At 40.7% G+C, this 17,535-nt stretch overlaps 1 protein-coding gene across 1 annotated transcript in view; it reads left to right on the top strand.

Moving 5' to 3' along the window:
* LOC126253115 (rap guanine nucleotide exchange factor 4) overlaps positions 1-17,535 on the top strand; it is a 468,034-nt gene that overhangs the window by 315,089 nt on the left and 135,410 nt on the right. Inside the window, exons 6-8 of the mRNA XM_049954233.1 lie at positions 3,416-3,561; positions 5,871-6,015; positions 7,431-7,610. Coding sequence (XP_049810190.1) covers positions 3,416-3,561; positions 5,871-6,015; positions 7,431-7,610 — 471 coding nt within the window. The remainder of the gene's footprint in view (positions 1-3,415; positions 3,562-5,870; positions 6,016-7,430; positions 7,611-17,535) is intronic.

Here is a 17,535-nt window from a genome sequence, read left to right on the forward strand (position 1 = left end):
TGAAAGCACACGGGAGAACGCACTAGGCAAGTGGGAATGTCCTGCCTGTACTAGCGTTTCAGCTTCGCGCTCAAGAAGGCAGTGAGCTGGAGCGCCATGCTGTAGTAGCCACATTACCCTTCGTACCATCAAAAGGTGCAGATAATGCCTCGCCTCTGAGGCGCTGTGGAGGGGTGACTGGCCCCACAAGGTGGTCGCCAATAAACCCCCTCCCCCCCCCCCCCCCCACACACACACATTGATGCTGAAACGGTACTGATACTTTGCTGCAGCTATACCATCGGAATTCTCCCTAGCCCACGTCTGGGCGTTGTGAAAGTTGACTATACTGTCCCTCGTAAGGTGGCCTCAGTTTTGAATAAGACGGAGCAAAGGATTCCAGCACCGTGATGGTCTGTGCGATGAACCAACGACAAAATGAACCGCGGAGGGAAGTCGATAGGTAATAAGGTCTTCACGTGCTGTAAGTGATACACATAGTGGTAGTTGTAGAGAATGTTCCACACGGTCGTCTGGGGTATCCATGCTGGCAGAGCACCTGCCTGGTGCTGATACTGGGGTCACTGTCAAAGAAATTTGTGTCAGACGCTCTCCGGAAATCTAGGTGTATGGAATCTGCCTGTTACCCTTCATTCATAGTTCGCAGGATATCGTACCAGAAAAGGGCAAGCTGAGTATCACACGAATGATGATTTCCAAATTCTGCTGATTTGTGAGCTGAGGCTTTTCTGTTTCGATGAAATTATTTATTAATTCAAACAAATAATTAGCTCAAGATTCTGCAGCAAACCGATGTTAATAATATTGATAATATTGGTCAATAATTGCACGGGTCGGCTTACAGACAGGAGTTATCTACGCTTTTTTTTTTTTAGTCGCTCGAGACTTGCTGCAGCGCGAGAGATCCGTTGTAAAAGCAAGTTAAGTAATGTGCCAATGCCGGAGAGTACTCTCTGCAAAAGAGAATTGGGATTCAATTCGGACTGGCATCTTAATCGTTTTCAACTCTTACAGCTGCTTCTCAGTACCAGGGATGTCTTTTTCTTTGTGCTCCATGCGGGAATCTCTTCGACGGTCAGTCGATGATATGTCTGTACGATCGTCCTGCTTCAACGAGCTTTTAAACATGAAATTCAGAACTTCAACTTATCTTTTGTTGTTTCGATTGCCACGCCAGACTGGTAGACCAGTGACTGAACAGATGTCTTCGACTCGCTAAGTGATTTCGCTTAGGAGCAGCGTTTCGCGAAAAGATCTTCTCCCCTCCAGAGATTCCCAGCATAGAATTTGGCGCACATTTCCACAACGGTTTTGACAGTCATGCTACCCCTTACACATTCTTCATTCTCTGTAGATGTCTACGGGTGTTTGTCCTTCGGCAACCAACAGACAGGAGTTATCTACGCTTTTTTTTTTTAGTCGCTCGAGACTTGCTGCAGCGCGAGAGATCCGTGGTAAAAGCAAGTTAAGTAATGTGCCAATGCCGGAGAGTACTCTCTGCAAAAGAGAATTGGGATTCAATTCGGACTGGCATCTTATTCGTTTTCAACTCTTACAGCTGCTTCTCAGTACCAGGGATGTCTTTTTCTTTGTGCTCCATGCGGGAATCTCTTCGACGGTCAGTCGATGATATGTCTGTACGATCGTCCTGCTTCAACGAGCTTTTAAACATGAAATTCAGAACTTCAACTTATCTTTTGTTGTTTCGATTGCCACGCCAGACTGGTAGACCAGTGACTGAACAGATGTCTTCGACTCGCTAAGTGATTTCACTTAGGACAAGACTTTTCTCGACTTCTCAGAAAGAGCTTTCGCTAACTTGTGTTGGTGGAGGTTCGCGCATCGATCTTTTGACATACACAGTTTTCTACTAACTTCTGCCTGTCGTGATTTTAACCGAGACTGCAACAAATCCTGTTTCCTCAGAATTTTCCGAATTTTTCTTTTAACCTACGGTAGTTCTGTTCCGTCTTTAATAAGCTTACGCGGCACGTAGATTTCCAGGATGCGCTTTATAGTTAAACTTCGTCCATAATTCCTCTACGTCCATCGTACTCTAAGTCAGTGACGTCCATTTATTGTCTAAGTAGGATGCTAACATCTACTTAGCTGCTCTCTTCAGCAAAACTCTCCTAGCCCTGTTGATGGATTTATGAACTTCAGTGACCATCATAACTATGATATCATGATCACTAATCTCGGTCTCTTTAAAGAGACTGTCCATAAAGCCAGGCCGGTTTGTAGCTAAAAGATCTAAAATACGAGTATTTCCATTACAAGTGGGGTTTTGAACTATCAGCTGAAAACTGTTTTTAGGAAAATTTGTTCAGAACTACTTTATAAGACCGTCCATAATACCTGCAATGAATCCATAAACATCTCAGTCTATATTGGTAGATTAAAACCGCCTTACTCATATTGTATGGTATGGGTACTTCCGCGCAACTGAGAGTAGGATTTCTTTGAGTGACTCTACTGCTACGGCGGAATAGAGTAGCCGGTAAAAAATTCCGATGATTGTCTTTATCTACTCGAGTACTCGTGCCTGCATAATTTGCAGTCAGGCTCCGTTTCGACCTAGATAGACGATTTCATCCGGCTCTAGTTTCCGAGTGTAATCTGAGCGCGACAGATTTTCTGGAGGAAGGTAAATTCAGACTTTGACACGAATAAATTGCAGTTTACGGCTAAAATCTTGACTTTGTACACGATCTGATTTCGCTCTCTTGAGTATCAACTGGCGAACGCTCAGGACCTCAAATTATAACCTAGCCTAAAAAAGACCATATGCACTCCAAAACTACTTTGCCACCAGAGTAGCTGCCTCCTTTGTATAGAGCACCCCTCATCTATTAAGGGGAGTCCTACAATTATCCACCCCATAAAACATGTCCAGAAATTCGCATCTGGCGCTGTTACAGAATCGATGGAGCCCCTGGTTTAGACCCTCCAGTCGGTTCCAGACCAAAGGACCTCGATCGATCTGCGTACGATGATGCAAATTGTGAGCAATGCCAGTAGTCTTCGCCACTTCCGCCAGCCCTCTGTACGCACGGAGGACGCCCTCAGACCTTAGCGACATGTGTTACCGGTGCCGACATGAGCGACAACTTGCGAGTGACCGCATCTCGTTTCACCACTAGCTACCCCACCACTCGCAATTATCTCAGCTGCCCACTTAACATTTGTCCCGATCACGTACACGAAATGATTGACTGACAAATGCAATCAGTCTGCTGCGCTTCGCTTAGGGAGGCAGAAGAGAGGCGAAAAGGGATCGGGGGAGTGGCGGGTATCCTGTTGTTGATGTCGATACACCGTACATTTGTATTAATTTAAGGAAAAGTTTGTCGTTTGTATCACTGTAATGAGGGAGACGATATTTCAGTGACACTGTCCTCATGTTGTGGTCCAGGAGTCACGAGCGCACACCTGAGGACCTGGAGATAATCTACGAGGAGCTGCTGCACATAAAGGCGCTGTCGCACTTGTCCAACTCGGTGAAGCGGGAGCTGGCCTCCGTCATCGTGTTCGAGGCACACCCCAGGGCCGGAACTGTGCGTAAGTATTCATCACGCAGCCGGCACGCAAGCAGATTCCTAAAATTAAACGATGATAACCGTGCATTTCAGAAAATAGTCTAGAATACATATCCTACTTTCTTTTGCACTAGACACAATAAGGATTTTATTAATTTAATTGATACGAAAAAATGATAGCACAAGAAATATAATTAACACCCTGAGTTCATTTTTTATGGAAAAATGCGTGACGAACGCAATAGTAAACTACATATTTATTATTTTCATATGTGGCACCAGTGTTATAACGCAGTCTTGTAATGTCAGTATGGTCTGTAGGCAATACTGGTTGTCGGTTAACCGAGCTAAAACATACGGAGAGTACCCGGCGGGCAAACTAGCAGACAGCAGCTATTGAAAGTGGTCGTTATGGAATTCGTCAGTAATCATATGGTGAAACAATGTAAACCCTTAGTGTATCGATGTGAAAGCCAAGAATGGTATCTTGAGTTTTTCCTCAGCCATTACGCCATGAAATGTGGCAGTGTCACTTTTTAAGCTTTGTAGTCCATTAATGTCCAGAGGAATAAATCATAAAGCAGCATCCTAACGAACGACAGACTAAACTTACAAGAGTTGTGAAACTCAAGGATCGCTGTAACCTGTAAAATAAATACACAGAAATAGACACTCTGTTTTATGTAGTGGCCGAGGGTGCCACGACGGTTGACGCACCTCAGATAGCAAGAATGAATGAACTTTATTCACTCACAATAATGGAATACAACAGAACAGTAATTCGGGCTTGAATCAACACTACGTGGTTCCAATCTACCGATATCGCTAACATAGGAGTGGGAGGGAAAGATAGATTCTATCGGATGGGCCGCGGACGCGGCCGGCGTGACCCGGAAGCGACGATTAGTTGTTCAGCGAATGGCCACGGGTGCAGCCGGCGTCGGACCCAGCATAGCGAACTCGGACGAGACCCAGAAGAAACACTTGGGACAAGGTTCAGACCGAAGAACTGCATTGGGGCGACGGGAGCTCCGATTGAGGGACTGTCGATAGCGGTCGGCATTTGGCCCTGGACGGCTTTTATAGCCGCCTGGCGGAAGAATATTGCCCCGGCGACCGGCGGACACGTGACCTGTGGAAGAAGACTCGGTACTCGGCGATGGCAGCGTCAAATTGTAGCGACTCTTGCGCCTCTAGCGGTGAACCTGGCGCCACATGTTACCGTGGCGACTGCGAGGGATGCGACAGATCAAACGCGGTGTGCATTTGTTGTGATCGCATTGTTTATGTTACACCCCCTTGCGCTGGTATCGCCAGCGGCACGGAGAGGTGGCAGCCTGCTGTACACGTATGTGTTTCTAACGGTGGATCCCAGGCGAATAAAATAGCACGGTAAAAAAAGTTAAGCACCCAGAAAGGGAGGCGGAAACGAAATGAAATTTCACATGTTGGGAAGATATGTGATGTTACTTCAGTGATTGTAAAATTTACAAAAATCTCGGCAGTTATGGGCCCACTTATCAGGGTGAGATTGCACCCCCTATGGTCACAATCCAGCAAATCGCTCGCCAATTGAATGCTGCATGTAACAATAACAGCGACGACGACGACTAGTGGTGGTGGTGGTGGTGGTGGTGGTGGTGGTGGTGGTGCTGCTGCTGCTGCTGCTGCTGCTGCTGCTGATGATGATGATGATCAACCATACCATCCAACACAACTTCACTAGAAGGTACTAAAGTCATCGCCCACATGCAAATAGTTCTACTCAGCTCACTCACAGGGCAAAAACACAGTCTTATACACTTCCACTGATAAACCATACGCCTATCTACTTAGACCTAAATAGTAAATATCAACTACTTATAGTGTCTCTGTGTACAAATTGCATAATATGGAAGTAGTATTAGAAGACGCTGCAAAGCTAAACACTTCAAGACCTGATACTGTCACGAAAGTGCAGACGATAATTTACAGCTCTCTTTCCACGTTTCGTGGCAAAAAAGTTTATACTTGACATTAATCTCGAGTCACCGTTTGAAATCCACACTGAACAGTAACGTCGTTTAAGGAAAACAACAACAACAATATAGCGATATTTTCGTAATAGTAACACTGATATAAACATGTTAATGTTATGGTAGAAATAGAAAATACGAAATGTCCACTGTCTAACGGCATTAATATTTGACGCGAGAAAGACTGATTACACGCTCTCACCAGTCAACTACGGCATTTATCAATTCATAGTATCCGGGCAGTTGCATATGCAGAGAAATATAAAGTATCAACTAGTATTTAGAAAGTGACATGATTAGTGCTTCACTGTTTCAGTATTCAACCAGGGCGATGAAGGACGGTCTTGGTATATCATACTCAGGGGTTCAGTGGACGTTGTCATACACGGGAAAGGAACTGTGACGACGCTGCAAGAGGGTGATGACTTCGGAAAGCTTGCACTCATAAATGATGCTCCAAGGTATGTATAGCAGTCACTAGTGGTTTTCGTAAATAACTTATAGATTGAAAAAAGTTAAATGCAACCCACTGCCGCATATTCATAATTGAGGTTAAACTGATGCTACGTCGTTGAAGGAAACTTTGACTTATCTTGGCAACGTAAATCTGACTCAACCAGGACATGCAAGTGATGTGCTGTTTTCATAGAATGGCTGTACGCGCAGGGCCTCACAGTGATTCCAAAAATGTTAGATATGTGTTTTGTAACAACATATATTCCTTTCATAGACAGAGCAATGCGCGTTATAAATCGAAATAATTGTGTAAGTCACATCGTTAGCAGTGGCATCTGTTCGGTTCTAGTGTTTACAGCTCATGAAAGATCGTCACTGCACACCAAGAAATTTGTTTGCTCTGTGGGAACTACCACTGGCACTCTATCCAGGCGATAGTCTCCGTCAGCTTCATAGATATGGAGCGGACGGATCACCGTCAATATTGCCACATGCCCTCATGATTGGAATTTGATGCAGGACACTCCCGCGTAGACTGGTGGTCAGGAACTTTGCGTTACCACCTCTCCTCATCTTGCCAGCCAAATTCTGGGTACGAACAGTCATTCCAACAGGCTGCCACAGAGTGGAGCGTCAACGCACGAAAGTGTACGCCTGTGTCTTACTGCGCAGGAAGGTCCCAGTGTTATTGTACGCACAAATCCACTGTTTGCAAAAGCACTGTCAGCGGAAGACCCTAAGATGATTTCTCATGAACTGTTTCTATTACAACAAACTCCTTTGCTGTTAAAATATCTTCTGTTGGCATATTCTTAATAAAATTAAGAGATGTTCTTTTTAATAAATCGACACCTGGTGCTATTAAATATATTTGCCACCATTTACGGGATCACTGTATTGGCTAACTTCTTAAGTCTCAGTGTGTCCACACATTTTGTAAAAACACCAATTAATTGCATATCTCGTTCGAGAAATACCTGCTGCGCTAAATTTTCGTGATTCATCTTGTAAATCTATGGTCCATCAAAAATAATAGGACACATTAAGAGAAATTGAGTTCCTCACCTAAAAACAAGAAACAAATTTTAAATCGAGATGGGCCAGAGAGCTTACATGCTATGCTGCAAAAGGCAGACGTTATCTATCAGGATACTACTACAAGCAAACTTGTAATTCTTTGTTAATAAATATCTGTTTGGGGCATGCTAGTGTCCAACATTTACTCCAACATAGTATTGTTGGCACTGCCGGTACGTTGGAGAATTTGAAAAGTGTCTCCGTTCTGCAATACCAAAAGTTTCTCTTGATCATGCCACAAGAGGTTTTTGAAGCTTTAAAGCACTATGATGATGTATATACAGGTAATGTACATAATTATACACTTGTGTTAAACTAATTAGCATACTTGTTCTCTGTGCAGGGCAGCGACAATCGTGTTACGAGAAAACAATTGCCATTTTCTGCGTGTCGATAAGCACGATTTTGACCGCATTCTCCGAGGGGTGGAAGCAAACACGGTGCGACTCAAAGAGCACGGGCACGATGTCCTCATACTCGAGAAGATCTCACCAGCGCGGGGCTCCGTCTCTTCGCATTTCAAGTGAGTCATGTAGTCTACGACATTTTCACACACACACGGACTAAAAACTATAACGATATCTATTAATATTTTGAAAGTTTCTCTTTGTTCAAACACAGGGCTTAGCACAAGAAAATGCCGGTATCTGGCAAGGGGGAAGGGGCGGAGGGGGGCAGCGAGGTTCCGCAGCTCACGTCAGTTTCACAGTGAGCGCCAAAACAAGTGGACTTAATGGAAGATACACTGCTATTCTTTCGAAATTTCTAGGCATAACTGCGAAAATAATCTCCGTTAATTATAAATAGAATACGGAAATAGTTCAAGAAAAATTACCCACTAGAAAAAATTTAAAGCTACGTCTATGTATTGTTTCTTTAAATAGCTATCATTAAGAATTAAGTACAATCATCAAATATTTGAATGAGCTAACAAAATGTTTCTGCGTATAATACTTCTGAGATTGTAGCCAACTCGTGGCAGCATCTTGAAGTTCATCGCAGCAGTCAGAGCGTTGGTCGTTATGCAGTGAACAGATGGAAATATAGGCTATATAGCGGATGTTGGAAAACGTCGCATTTCTATTGGAAAATTCATGCGTTTGCTCGTTTAACGCTGTTACTCTCAATGTTGACGAAGATTGATACGTACTGAATTTAGATTTAATTGCAATTGACTTTGAAAGATCAGGTTATTGCTATGTGTTTATAGTTACTCAGAAGCAGGAAGGAAACCCTTAGTGTGTCCCAAGAGCAATGGTCAGTATTCAGGGACATGAAAGGAACGATCATTCGAAGCGAAACTAGTAAACACAAGCTCTAAAATGCATACCTTAAGAGCTATAAGCACTTACTCATCTTTGCTGGTGTGAAATACATCGCTTCTACTGAATGGGTGCTCTTAACTCTTAAGGTATGCACTTTAGAACCCATGTTTACTAGATACCTTTTTCTTGTTTTCGTCAGTACTACTTTTTTCTGAAGGCTTACTTATGTCATACGCTGTGGCACTTTAAAAAGCACACTTTTTCACGTTCCTGTATGTTGAGACGTAAGGGAGCTCCTTCGTATCTTCCTGCCCAGATGCTAACTGGGCTTGGGTAATAGCTTCCCGGTTAAAAACCCGTGTTGATTGCAGCCGTTCGAATACAAACGTAACAGACACACGTGATGTACCCACACAGCAATGTAGTGCATGCCACAGGCCCCGTGCTGGCAGAAGCCACACCCCCAACCGCCCAATTTATCGGCGGAAAATTAACCTGTAGCAGTTTCGAACTGAAAATAACTTCGTTCACGGATTGGGCAGTAGTTTTAAAGCTCTGAAAATAAGCAGTCGCCGACGTAACACTGTGTTTGTTTTTCAACATCTAAAGAGTACTTATGGCATAATTATGTTTTATCAAACAAAATTTACGTGTTGCAAATTGACAGATGAGTTTTTTTTACATTTTCTCTTCCACTGTGGCCTACTGTGCATTACTACGAACTTGCTCCACAGTACACTGTAGTCGTCTGGCACTGGCATTATTTTGTTTGAACTGTTAACAAAGCTCGCTTAATACCGTTTGTTAATACACCAAACGACGTACACCACTAAGCAAAATAGATGACCAGATTACATCCAATGTGCCATCTATTTGTTTAAAGTAAAATTGGTGATAATCTTGCTCACTTACAACAATGATCAACAACGATTTTGCATCAGGTATGTGGTATATTAATTCCCGGGTGCCGGGTGGTGTTTTATATATATATATATATATATATATATATATATATATATATATATATATATTTTAGAGAGAGAGAGAGAGAGAGGTGTGGTGTCGCATAACGCTGCCAAAATTTTTATAATCAAGTAATTTTTACATTTCTACTCAATTATTTCTTTTACACATTCTGATATAAAAGAGCCAACAAGTTATTTCCTTACTTTCGTTTTATGTAGTGTTAATTTCAAAAACATTCACTACGTGGCAGGTTAATCATTTGCCAGAATGTTTTACTTGCATACATCAGTTCATATCGCCTCCGGTAGCTGAGTGGTCAGCGCGACGGACTGTTGTTGTGTTGTCTTAATCATCATCATTTCATCCCCATCGACACACAAGTCGCCGAAGTGGCGTCAAATCGAAAGACTTGCACCAGGCGAGCGGTCTACTCGACGGGAGGCCGTCGTAACACGACATTATTATTATTGGAAGAAGAACTGTTAAATGAAATACTAAGATCATGAGCTGACGATATATGTACTGTGATTTTAAAATCGTTTCGCTGCTTACACCTTTACAGGCTGATTTCAAGAAATACTATTTTCCGCGTTTTTATATCTATATATGACTGGTCTATGAGAAAAATACATATTGCAGGAAAGAAAAATTATAAAAACCAACCCTTATTTGTGCCAAGTCAAGTCACACTGCTTCGGCTTAGTATTATTAAGCCTGATAAAGAATTTTGCAAAATTTGTTGATAAATAGGATGAGTCTGTCAATCATTTTAAAGGTGTTCTTCCCAACACCAGTGAAGCAAGGTTGGAAGACGTTGTTTATTGGAACACAAGTCCTAAAACTGCTGACTGATGTGTCATCACGAACACCCATTTACATACTTGGACTTCTTTCAAGCACATTGTTCATAGCTTTATGGGCAAAAGAAGAGAAGATAATTAGTTTCCACAGTGAACAACTACAAAGAATGGGGTGTAAAACGTAACTAAACGTATATTTTCACATTTGCAACTTGGTTTTTTACCCAAAAAAATGGTGCTGTAGGCTTCCAAAAAATCAGTCTTACCATGAACATTGCCCTTTTTTTTATAGCAAGGAAAACTTCAGTTACAAAGCGATTACTGTTGGCATTTGTCTAGAGAGAATGATGAGACAATTTACACTGAAGTGACAAAAGTCGTGGGATACATCCGAATATAATGTTGGACCTCTTTTGATGCATGCTGCCTCTACAGCCATCCATAGCTGGATTTTGTGCACGTATGGACGTCTCGATTACGCTCATAAATGTTCAATGGGATTTATAGGGCGATCTTGATGGCCAAATCATTCGCTTGAATTGTCCAGAATGTTCTTCAAACAAATCGTGAACAACTGTGACCTGGTGACATGGCGCACCTTAGGCCAATCGAAAAGTGACTCCTAGTTGCCTGAATCACGCTTCTTGATATACCAGGTTGATGGCCATGTCCAGATACGGCATCATCCAGGCGAATGGCTGCTCCTCGCACACACTGCGCCCCAGATGAAGCCCAGTAGGGATATTATTATGCTATGGGCGAGATTCACTTGGGCTTCCCTGAGATCTGTGGTAGTAACCGAATGCACCATGACAGCTGTAGACTATGTGAACATTATTGTGGACCACCTATGTGCTGCACTTTTCGTGCTTTATGTCTTTCCCGGCGGCAATGGTATTTTCCGGTAGAATAACTAACTGTACATGTCAGAGGGGCAGTATCATATACACAGTAATTTGAGGAGCATTCTTGGCCAGCAATTTCGCATGATCTGAAGCTGATGGAACACATTTGGAACGCTGTTTGGTGCCAGATCCACACCCACAAATCACATTGTGTGTCAACACAGGATAGAGGGAAGACAGGTGGTTACAGGCCAGTCTGCAATTACTGAGCGGTTAGGAGCAAATTCAGAAAGACAAACTCCCAGCAGTCGGGCTGATCGTTTGCAGAAGTGTCAAGCACTGTTGCAAGGCACCTACAAGAGGTGCAGATTTTGACTAATATCAGCGTCCAATGAGAAGTTCAGGCAGGCAGGTGCTAAAGAGGTCCAAAACTTACAAAATTCTCACAACAGGAAAGTAAATAATAATGTTCCCATATTTAAGCAAAATATTGGTGGATTAAAGAAAAAAGTAGATTCTCGCAAAATTAAAGTAAAAAATAATGTTACCATTTTTCACCAAAATATCCCGAGATTGAAGAATAAAGTAGATCAGCTCCTGGTTTGCTTAGATGACATTGAATCTTATAATGTAATAGATATACTATGCCTGTCTGAGCATCACATTGTGTCTGATATGGAAAACGTAAATATCAATGGTTATAAACTAGCTGCACATATGGGTAGAGAGAATAAGGTGGGAGGAGAAGTTGCCATATATGTCAAAATTTATCACTGTGTAGAAAGCTTAGATACAAAAAAAGTTTTGTCTAGAGCAACATATAGAAGCATGTGCCTGTCAACTTAAACTGAAGGAGGTCTCTTTTATAATTGTAACTGTATATAGGTCCCCTTCAGGAGAAACAGACTTGTAGGAGCTTACCGAGGATGGCAACGAGTAACATGGAGCTGGTGTCCTAATGGTCTGAATGAGAACCCTGTCTGAACACAAAACATGGGGTTTTTAAAGGTTTGTGGCAGTGCCCTATTTCTCCCTTCCTATAGTCGGCCCACAATCTACAAGCACTTCAGAGGCTTCAACCTGTCTACACCTTCACAGTGCTTTTGGCCAACCACATTCAGACTCCTCCCCTCCTCCTGCACGGTAGGTGGGGATGTTTCTGGACTTTACTTTAACAAACTTCTAGTTCAATAGCAACAGCATTCAGATGAAAGCTAAACGTCAGTGACTCTCCTCTTACAGCCAGCAACGACAGCGTTTCACGTCATTAGGCCCTGCCAAAAGGCGTTTCGTGAGTGGAGATCACTGATGTAGCACTCTCACCAGTATAAACCCCCCTGACAGGGCAAATTTCAAACTTCCTGCATTTGCTAAGACATGACTTTTTCTGACCAACTTCTACTGTGATGCCTTATAACAGTGACTATTATCCATTTCATAATGATTGACCCCTAACTTTGAGCTCATATTCTGGTCGCAGTATATTGAGAACATCGATATGTTATACCTGGTCGGAAATGTCTAATTTTATTTAGTGTATGAATATTACATCTTAGTTGAAATGGGGGCAAGATATGCAGTAATATTTAAGAGAAACTGTGCTATTTCTAGCTCTTTTCGGTGAGTGTCAGCTTTAAGGATGCATAAAAAAAAAATTCCTTTGCACAGTTTGTTCTGTTTACAGCCAGATTTCTGTTATTTTCTAATTACTTGTTTCATCGCTATAATGCAAAATGCAAGATGCTGAAATTGAACTTGCTGGTGTAGCTTTTGAGGCAGAGAAGGCACTGGTGTTAAACTTGAACTTTTGTTGGTTACATCATACGTCTTCACTTATGAACTCTCTCCTGTCTGTTAGTTAAGAGTTTGCAAAGCAGTTGTGTTGGTAGCAGCAATATATGCGAGGCTGTGATGGAGTGTAGTTGTCACACCACACATTGCCACTCTTGTAATGTACCATAAGCACCTGTCCAATGGCAACTTCATAGTCACATTCCAGTGCAGCAGTGCCGCATTCAATGAACATTTGTATAACACATTTCAACAGTAAACAGAAAAGTCAATTAGCTTGAATAAATTTTGCGGTAAAGAATGATGACTGAAATAAAACCTACCTAATCATTTTCATTGCTGCTATTGCAGTCATCTACTTGGACCAGTAATAGTTCTGTTGTTATGTCAAGACAGGGGCTCTTTGTGTGTGTGTTTTCAAATTAGTGTATATGGCTCACTAAATTCTTCCAGACACGTTGGGGAACACTTCCCATAGAGTAGCAACACAACTGCAAAGTATCATTTGTTTTAAAATTCTTGTTCTCCTTTGCTACCTTGTTCTTGACAAATTCCCAAATAAGTTCAGTGGCGTTCAGTTCACAGTGTGCTACAGGCAACCACAGAAGTTTAATTTCCTTGTCCACTAATCGCAATATACTTTCCAAAAGGTATTCCTGTGCCCTAAAGTGTGGTCGCCTGCAGTCCAATAGGCCAGCTTTAGTAAATTCCTTATGGTAATTAGATGGAAGCTCTACATTATTTCCTTCCATTAAATAATAGAATGCTATCTCCATTTTGTAGATGGATTTCATAATACTGAATTTATCATTGTATAATATGGAGCCTGATCTAAAACCTTTGCAAATCAGTTTGGTACTTTTTTGAGACTCCTCCTAAACCACTCTTCATAGTGTTTGGCATTCATTTCAGAATAATAATCAGCACCTCCTTTTTCCCCAATAAAATACAAGCCAACATTTTGCATGAACCCATTGTCATTCCTAATGTGGCACATTATAATAATTTTTCCAGAACCAGACAATGTTTGAACTACTCCTTTTCAGCCATTCTATTCTTGAACACTTCCTCTGTGATAATCATAGACATTTTCTGATGCATAAAGCCTGCCAACCAGTGGCGGCTTGTGAGCATACATTCTGGTTGTTCACAAAATTGTAGATTCAAAAAAATTTGAGAGTGTAAAAATACTGGCATCTGCTGCATAACAATTATGCTTATCAAGAAGTTTATACAATTACAACCACTACCAATAATAATAACAGCATTAATAATAATAATAATAATAATAATAATAATAATAATAATAATAATAATAATAAGGTGCATAAGTTATCTGACAAAAGAAAGAATTGGTTTCGTGGAATTTTGTTTTTTGTACGTATCTAAGTACAGAGCTGCTTGCTACGAGATCCATAAGGACCTAAAGCTAACCAGTCAGTCCCACATTCAAGTGAGTATCAGAGAAACCAGTGATATGGCTTTTCGTGAAACAGATTTCAGGAGCATGAATAAATGTTATAATCTCACAATTGACAGTGATATGCTTTATGCTCTTATGATTCTCTGTGTCATATGCTATAACTCATTCAGAAAACCACATAATAGGTTTAATGCCAGTTCACCTTTAACATGTATTGACGTTCAGTCTAATTTTACTACACTATATAGCATATCGGAGGAATGTGCTATCTTCTAGCAGGATTTATGCCGAACGAATGGGGATAAAAGTGTGCTGCAGTCTGTTACCATGTGGTGACAATGACGTGAACTTCTAGATAAGTGGCAAGGGCTAACTGTACACATCATGAACTGTGCACATAGTTGATCAAATCTGTATGCATTTATTTTGCCTGTAAGGCAATTATGTCATCTGAGTTGTGCATGCACAAAGTTTGTATCTAAAGCTCAATTTTCGAATAGCACACCAAAGGGTTGTTTCAATCACATCAGAAAAATCTTCCACTTCAGTCTTTAATTTTTCTGACACAGCTGCCACTGTTGGAAACTGCTTTTCCACATATATGTCATGGATTTGTCTTCTTATGACTCCCTGTCTAAACTCGTCTGATACAAACATCTGTCACTCACTCACATGAAGTTTCTCTATATTGCTTAGAAATGTGCTTCAGTTTCCTTTCTGTAATACTGATACATTCAGAAGTTCTCTTTATTGGCTCTGATATGGAACTGCGTGCACCCTGTTCTGTTTTGGCCTCAAAGTAAGCATGTACACTGAACACCATAGATTCTTCACAACACCGTAAATGAAGCATGGTTTCACACAAGTGGAAGGCAACTAATTATGTTATGAACACTGTCTCAAATAAATAAACAACTATGGATGGACACACGATTATTCCCTACCTGATGGGTAGCCGCAGTGTAAACACTGCAATGCTGAACAATGAAGTGCAAATACTTTCCAGAGGCCCAGCAACATAGCACACATGAGTGGCACATAGAAACAGAAAATCAAATAAATTAAAAATATTATATTAGTGCTTCATGTAGATTTATGTGAATAAAAACATAACAGCTGTGAAAGGCAACAACAGAGCTTGCATTTACACTTTTCATTTTGTTAATAGGTATAAATATTATGTGAATTGCACCAATCTATGCCCACAGTTATTAGGACAAAATGACTAATTGGAAAGCAATGACTGTGTAGAAGTTGAGTAGGGTTCTACCTTTAAACTGTGTGAAGGAAATTTATTACCACATATGCTACCCCCTTTTCAACTAAAATGTAATATTTGTACACAAAATAAAAGTAGACATATCCACGATTCCAGCAAGGTTTAACACAATGATGTTTGTCATATGATGTGACGAGAATGTGAGCTCAAAGTCAGGGGTCAATCATTATGAAATGAACAGTAGGCAGTTGATGGAGTCAACAGTTAATGCTCTGAAATGAAACTTCTTCCCTTGGGCAGTTGCCCAGAGTAACTGCAATTTGCAGGGCTCTAGCTTTACAGTTAACACCCAATAACCTAAAAACTCCCCGTATTGTGTCTCTGATTTCCTATTTTGTAATACCCTTGCTGGCTTCCAGCAGCCTTAAGCTTCACAATGTACAAGTCATTACATCGTCAATATGTGACAATCACTGGCCTATAATTTTGGTAATTTTGTGACCTGTGTGCAGACATCAGGTTCCACAAATCGGAAACATACCAAGGACTTGCCAGACCGATGCTATGCAGAACTGCTAGTGCATTGTGGTTCGGAGGTTGATCAAAAAGCTGTTGATCAGTTAATCATAATGGTTTGGTTCATCAGTGTGACTGAACAATTTTCAGGTTTTGTGTAATTTACTTCAGTTTTTTATTGTTCAGAATATCTTGGAAATAAAATTGATGTGATTTTATTTTTATTTTGTATCTCAGATATGTGACATGATACAGAAAATAGAGCTGTCTCACTGAACCAGTATCCCCATTTTATGTACCACCCACTTACAAAACCAAATGCAGAAAAAATTTCAATTTTTTGACCATTACAATTAGTACCAGGTTTGCAATCCTTCTTTATGTTCTTTTGACTAATTTCGCTTTCAGACAGTGTGTTGTCTTGGCAGTACGTTTGACTACTGTGTGTTAACATATTTCTATATAGTGCTCATTCATACTTAAAGGTTAAATACAATCAGATAAACCCGTATGCTCATTCTCTCCCGTCAAATGTCGCAGTATTAGATTTCCAGCTTTCAGTGCTATGCACAACTTACATTAGGCTCTCGGAAACTGTGTGGAACAGTCCTATGGAGTGTCACAAAATACTGTACCATCCAGAAGCCTAAATTTTACAATATAGTGGAATTTACCTTATAATATGAGTTGTAATAATTTGTAGTCAATTTTGAAACAGTCTGCACAAGTCAGCACCTGTAACTGGTGGTATCTATCAGCTCTCCTTGCAGGTAATGCAAGTGATGGGAGAAATTAGCAAACTGAGTACCGGTACCTTACTATTCCCACATTGTGAACACATAAGTGCACCCTCGTCATTTGATCATTTTCAGTGTGTACACAACCTGTATAGATAGTTCTCTATACATTTTGTTAGTTTTTTACCAGTAAACCCACTGTTCTTTAAAGAAGAAAAAAATTTCTAATTACTTCACAAATGAGTTAATATTTTAAAAATTCAATGTTAAGCATGTAAAAGAGAAAAACTTCAGAAAATGTGTGAAGTTACATTTAAAGTTCATTGTAAGTCGCTGAGTACTCTCATTATGTGAAACAATGGATTGTGTAATTTCCCTGTTTTAAGCAAAAGCTAGTTTTTCACACATTTCAGTGTTTACGTGTCTTGAACTATGTATTATACCATTATATAGTTTTTGCAAACACACTCGGCAGTGTATGTGGATACTGTCTCTGAAATGTGTTGCAAATAGCGTTAGTAGTAAAAAAAAGTAACAAGTTAAATCACCGTGTCTGATGCAGCAGTTTTACAGCATGAACAGTGAAAAATGTAGTAAGAGAGAAACATTTTTCCTTTCATCATTTTATAAGGGATGTCAGCAAGAAGTAGTTTTGTACAGGTTTGAAAGTGCAGATTTTGTTTCAAGTCACTAAGTGCTCTCTTTCTGAAGTACTGGAAGAGTACAATCTGGCTATTTGTGTGAGGTGAGTGAACTGCCTCAGGACCTAAATACAGTCACAAACTGTAATACTTGTCTTATTCTGTTAAACCTTTCACATAACATTGTACCTCTTAATAAGTAATAATGGCAGCATTTAAAGTTTTTAAATTTAGTCAATAATTAT

This window comes from Schistocerca nitens, chromosome 4 (genome assembly GCF_023898315.1).
Source record: "Schistocerca nitens isolate TAMUIC-IGC-003100 chromosome 4, iqSchNite1.1, whole genome shotgun sequence".
Classification (NCBI taxonomy): domain Eukaryota; kingdom Metazoa; phylum Arthropoda; class Insecta; order Orthoptera; family Acrididae; genus Schistocerca; species Schistocerca nitens.